Consider the following 6448-nt stretch of genomic DNA (forward strand, 5'->3'; position numbering starts at 1 on the left):
AAACCTTGAAGTGATGCTTGTTGGTGTCTAACATAGTGAATGAGCGATGCATAAGGTAAGAGTCGACTGGGTCCGTGGGAGTGGTGTCATGACGGTTTTTGCTAGGAGTTCTAGGATTAGATAGAATACATCCCTTAAGAGTTCTGAAGGCGGCCTCCCGTGTACAAATTGATCGGGAGCTGATGCCGCTCTTCTAATGAGGCCATAGTAGGCCGAAACCGGTTGTAGTGCCTAATGTAGTCTGCTATCGCTCGATAGAAAGGATGCCCGAGCTAAGCTGGATGTGGTATGACTTGATACGAGAAAGACATTCGCCTGAGTGTTTCATGAACAACTAAAGAAAAAGGGCTGGCCTGATCTTGCACTGCCCCACGGGCTGTTCCGTGGCCAATGAATTTCTGAGCACACTTGCATGAATGTCTATAGTCATGATAATCGACTCTGTACAGAGCAAATCCAATATCACTACGACCATTACGGATTGAATCAAAATGGCAAACGGCACGCACAACACGATGCCCATCCGATTGCAACTCGTGTCATCAATCAAACAACCACACACAGAAAAGCTTCTTCAGGTTCCACCCAGTTCCAAAATGTAAAAATTTTGAAACCGCAGTAAACAAGCAAGATATTGGCCCAAAACATGCAAGGAGACATAAGCGATCGCGGAGATCATCAAGCACGATCCTTCTCCGCGAACCATCACAGACAAAAACAAACCTCAAGATGACGCGACCCAGCCGTAACACGCACCATCAACTCACCTACGGAGGAAAGACCCTTCAATGACGGAGCTTGCCCCAATCGAAGAAGTCCGATGGCGGACCGAAAGCAATCGTTGAGCAAGGGAGAGAAGATGCTCGTAGGTGACAATGTTCGTGTTTCAAGGGAGTCGTGCGTGTGAATGAAGGAGAAGGAAAAGGAGAGGTAGGGTTTCTTGAAAAATAGTTGGACAAAAAAAAATCCTATTCATATCTATCCTACTCCACACTATGTTTTTTTATCCGGTATATCTCCTCCATATCCAATTTTATCTTGTCATAGACGGCTACCAAACATAGGATAAAACTCGTCACTTTTATCCGGACAACCAAACGTAGCCTTGAGTTCGATCCATAACATCTTTTCTTTTTTTAGATTTTAAGGCTTTTTTTTTTTTTACTTTTGGGGTGCATTTATTTCATGAAAACTCCATGAAAAAGGAAAATGATTTTCGAGAAATTATTTTCTAGGAAAACAGTCGTTTTCCTTTGGTAATACATGACCTAAAACGTTTTTTGGTGTTTGGTTATTATTTGAAAAATAATTGCAATATCATGACTTTAACTTATGAAAAAATTTAAATTTTTTTTTTAATTTTTTTAAAAATTTATTTTCTTTTTCTTTTTTCTTCTACCTCGTTGGGCGAGCTCGAAGTCGAGACTTTGCGGCCCATGCCCGTGGCTGGCTACTAGCCCCAACCATCCTCGAGGCCTAGCGGCTGGCCGAGGGAAAAAAAATATAAAAATATAAAAATATTAAGATTGAAATATTGAAAAAATCGAGAGAAATAATTTCAGAAAGTATTTTCACCTTTTTAGATTGAGGATTCACTTTTCTGATTTTATCCATGAATAGTTTCGTTGATTGAAAAGTGTTCATGGTTGACTTGTTATTTTGGGCGAACCAAACGGGTGACAATTCTAAAAACGAATTCCCGAAGAACACTTTTAATCAAACAAACACCCCTTAATCTAATTTTCATTAAAATTAGGAGGAAAACAATGTCGATTTGGTCAGCGTGGCACTCTTTATTAATGTAATGATAACACCTGCATTTTCCATCATTCAAGTTGGACGGAACAAATAAGGAACTTCATTGCACAAATTGATCAAATTTTAAAACTGGATTGTGTTATGTGAGTAGCTTTAGCACTGTAAATACACTTATTACTGCAATATTTAACCTTGCCATATAGTTTCTTCGATTCCATAGTTGTTATCTCTAAGCACTTAAACTTCTAAAAAAATTGTTGGGTATTCAATTTGTCATGTATAGATAAAGGCGAAACTGAGAAAGTATCCGTTCTGATGCTCGCCACGTGGCACCTCACTCGCTTTGCCTCTATATTTGCCATATGGCACGATATATGTCCCAGTTTTGCCACGTGGGCACATTTGACCAATAAGTTTTTAGCTTAAGAATTTGTCATCGAGTAGTTTCTATCTCTTATTAAATATTAGAAAATAAATAAAGAGAAATTATACATAGATTTTTATCTCTTATTGAATTCAAAATTGAAAAAAAGAAAAAATAATAAATTATGCACCTCAATCAATGCTAGTAGACTCGCTCTTTGGAACAGTCCTTGCATTTAGGAGGGAAACAACCACCGTCACGCGCCTCTCTCCTCCTCCTTCTTCTTCGCTGTTCCTGAGAACAATCGATCACTCATCACACGCCGCCGCCGCCGCCGCCCCAACTCAAATCATACCCCACATATATCCCGAGAGAGAGAGAGAGAGAGAGAGAGAGAGAGAGATATGAATCGGCGACAGCAGAGAGCGATGAAGTGGGCCATCGCGGTGATGGCGGTATGCATATTGTGTTACATAGTCGGTCCCCCACTGCATTGGCACGTGACCGAGGCCCTGGCCTCCGTCCGCCGCCACGGCTCCTCCGTCTCCTGCCCTCCCTGCCGCTGCGATTGCTCTTCTCAGCCGCTCCTCTCTATCGGCGACGGTATTTTTCGCTTCCCCGGTTCCGTTGGTTCCCTCCTGTTGTCTTTTGGTTTCTGTTGATCACTGGCTGGCTTTCTTTTTTTGTGCGATGTCGATCCATCGCTCACCTCGGATGACCTCATTGATGTTCCGCGTAATGGATGGAGCTGATGTGGTGGTGTTAGCAATGATCTAGCAATTTTTTTTTTTTTTTTTGGGTCCAAAATGATCTGGCAATTTACGATGTGGTGGTGTTAGAAGATTTTACCTTTACAATGGATTGAACGTGATTGTGTTTAGCTTTGCCTATTATGTCAGCAAGTTGTGTATTTTTATCATGGAAACTGAAGGATAAAGGAGATTGGTTACGCCTTTGCAAGCTTTTCATGTGATTTTTGTGCATCGAGCTTAGATTTCTATAGCTGGTGGAGGTCTAATTAAAAGGGGAAAGGGATGGTATATGTGATACTCAAGTGACAATATTGCCTCAAAACTTTATAAAGGTGGGGCCTTTTAGCCTCTCTACGTGAAGTCATGGAGATGCTTAAAAGATAGCTTGGTCCAAACAGTGCTGGTTATATTTTCTGATTGGGGTGTTTTCTAAGTCGTGGCACCAGTGATCTGCAGCTTTCTTGTCTCGCCCAGAGCGAGTAAAACATATTTCATTTTTATACTTTTGAAAGTTCCATTGCATTCTTATGTCTATTGTCGAATTGGTTGGACTGTTTTTTTTTCTCTTTTGAGCTGTTTGGACAATGTTATCTGACCTTCCTGTGCTATGTTTATCTGTTCTGTTGCAGAATTGATCAACAACACCTTCACAGGTTAGTATTCATCACTCGGATAATTCTAGCCATCTTTGGAAGTAGTTTGCTGACTTAATTTTTTGGCTGGTCTGTCATTGGTGGAGTGACTAACTGGAGGGTTGCGTATGCTTCATGCTGACAGATGAATTAGCTGTATTCCTTGGTTGGAGTTCCTTTTATAGAGTGAGCTTATAACCCACCCACTACCCCTTCAAGAGTCGTGGCATGTTGAGTTTTATGGGGTTGTCTCTCCTTGCTAACTTGTTGTCTATATTTTGCCAAAAAAACTAGGTTCTTTGTTCAATATGATTTTGAGTAATTCTTATTCACTATTGCTTTGTAACTAATTTTTTTTTCAAGATAATGGTCCTCAACATAGCGTTGACCTCTGACATGTACGGTCTGCTGTTTGATTAGAAACTTGGTCTTCCTTATTTTGTGACAATGTAAAGGATCAGGCATGCCATGCTGAAGATGTGACTGGACTATCAAGGTTTTATGATAGAGGCCTTAACCACCGAGAATCTGTGGATGCTGCTTACACATGCCAAATATTTTTTTTTTGAGCTATTCTTGAAAAATTGTTGTATGACACAGCTGTATACACGTTACTGCTGAGCTATTTTTTCATGCTATGTTTGGGATGACGCAGAATGTGAGATGGTATGGAACATGACTAAATGTGAATTTCTCTACCTCACCTTTTCACTGCACATTATCTTACCAAGCATAGCAAGCTATTAGAAGAAAGAAAATGGGATAAGTGTAGGCACGATAACTGACTGACATGTAGAGTCTTAAAATTTTATCTGCAACAGAGTTGAACTGAAAACACTTGATAAGTTTGCGTACAACATTAGGATAATCTTTTTCAAATTAAATTTGAAATGTTATGGTTCTGCCACATTGGATGTTTGGTGTACTTCTTCTTCTTCTTCTTGGCCTAAAAACGTTGACTCGCTCAGTTTAGGCGACTTATGAAGCATAAACTCATACTTTGAACACTGCATAATGCAGGAGATTATATAGCCAACCAGGCTAGACAAGTGCATCTTTGCTAGGCATCATTTATATAGTTCTCATTGGGTGTAGGGTCACTGAGAAGCTGCTCTTTTGGGAGAACTGTGGAGGAAGTCACCATTGCCTACAATTATTAAATATGGCCTCTATACTTTCTGATCTGTGAACTTTGACATCACTCACAATTCGCTATATAGCACTGTAACAGGATGATTAGATGTGGCGATCACTTAGCCAAAACTACCTGATATGTATCAGTCGTATGAATTTGATTTTGTTCTTTCAAAACAATGCTGGTTAGGACCTGCCTTCATGTAACAGGAGCTATATTCTAAGCTAATCAAAGCATAACATCGGCTAAGGCCATTTAATTCCTTGGTTACATGCAATGGTTGTAGATTGTGTAAAGCATGACCCAGAGGTGACCGAAGAAATGGAAAAGAGCTTCACGAACTTGCTAATGGAGGAACTGAGGCTGAGGGAAGCTCAATCCCTGGAGAACCAGCAGCGTGCCGATATAATGCTGTTAGAGGCCAAGAAAATGGCATCTCAATACCAAAAGGAGGCAGACAAGTGCAGTTCTGGGATGGAGACCTGTGAAGAAGCAAGGGAAAGAGCTGAAGGAATATTAGAAGAACAGAGAAGAGTAACTGCTATGTGGGAACTCAGGGCTCGTCAGAGAGGATGGCAAGAAGGGTTCCAATAGGTTTTCTTCTCAGATCAGATTTTTACAAATATATAAGTCAAGCTAAAGAACCATTCTGCAGATTTGATCCTTAAGTATTTTCTGTTTAGGGGTTTACACGGTTATATTAGGATTGCGTATTGGATTAATTCATTCATTCGTTCATTCCTGTACTCATTGTTACACTTCATAAGTTCTACGCAGAGCAGAAGTAGTTGAAAGCCCTGTTGCTTGTCCTACACTTGCTGCCACGAATCTGTTTCCGGAACATGTTTGCTTAAATGTTTTGCTCAAATTTGATTACTCTCTATTTGATTATTCAATGGTCTTTGCTAGCATAACAATCTTTGAGCGACTGTGAGAGTACGTAATATATTGTGTGTGGGTTACAAATTCTTGAAGGAGTGGACTTCACAATAATTTTTAATCGATTGTAATTTTTTTTTTTTTTTTTGTGGTCCAAAATAGGATGTTAATCACTAATGACAGTCATAATCTTTTCTCTTATTCAATCCACTGAATGTATTTTGATTAAAAAATGCCATTGTTTCTTATTTTTCAAGGTGTTGTCCCGTGTTTTTCTTTGACATGAATAGGTAAGGTCATGAATTGTTTTTCGAATCGATTTCTAACCAGAAGTAGATTTTAGTTTTTGAACTAGTTAGATTTTAGTTTCTAAACGAGTTTCTGATCAAATAAATGTGTCCGATAATGACACAAAATTTCTGTTTTTGAAACAAAAAATTCGTTTGATAATAGTATAAATTTTCTAGGGTTGCTAGTGACCAGTGGACCGGCTAATGAGCGACACGAACAATTTGACAATATCTAATGCAAATACTTCTATCATATATATATATTGAAATTAGTAGACTGAATAAGATATTGCAAGCATATTTTATAGTGGTTCAATTTATATCAAATTTACATCTGGAGAAGTACACTAAGAGTGTCAAAAGTTGTGTTTTCACCGAGTAACTTAAGTGATGATCACTTAAATGCCTTCAACGAGAATTCCGATCAAAGCGATTACCTAAGTAGCACCGACACCGATACGGGACATGGGACACGACACAACACGACACTCCGACACGTCATTTCTAAAATATAGAGATTTTCGACACGTTGGGGACACGTTGTATATTAAATATATTTTTATATATGTATGATATATTATTATTTTTATAATTTTTTATAAAATAGAAAATTTATCAAAAGAGTTCTTATAATCAAA

At 38.9% G+C, this 6448-nt stretch overlaps 1 protein-coding gene across 1 annotated transcript; it reads left to right on the top strand.

The window, feature by feature from the left end:
* Window positions 1-2370: 2370 nt before the first annotated feature.
* LOC115742991 lies at window positions 2371-5527 on the top strand. The gene is made up of 3 exons (XM_030677563.2): window positions 2371-2725; window positions 3504-3527; window positions 4928-5527. The coding sequence occupies exons 1-3, from the start codon at window positions 2527-2529 to the stop codon at window positions 5233-5235; spliced, it is 531 nt and encodes a 176-aa protein (XP_030533423.1). The 5' UTR covers window positions 2371-2526; the 3' UTR covers window positions 5236-5527.
* Window positions 5528-6448: the final 921 nt, after the last annotated feature.

The sequence above is a fragment of the Rhodamnia argentea genome, chromosome 9 (genome assembly GCF_020921035.1).
Source record: "Rhodamnia argentea isolate NSW1041297 chromosome 9, ASM2092103v1, whole genome shotgun sequence".
In the NCBI taxonomy this organism is placed as follows: domain Eukaryota; kingdom Viridiplantae; phylum Streptophyta; class Magnoliopsida; order Myrtales; family Myrtaceae; genus Rhodamnia; species Rhodamnia argentea.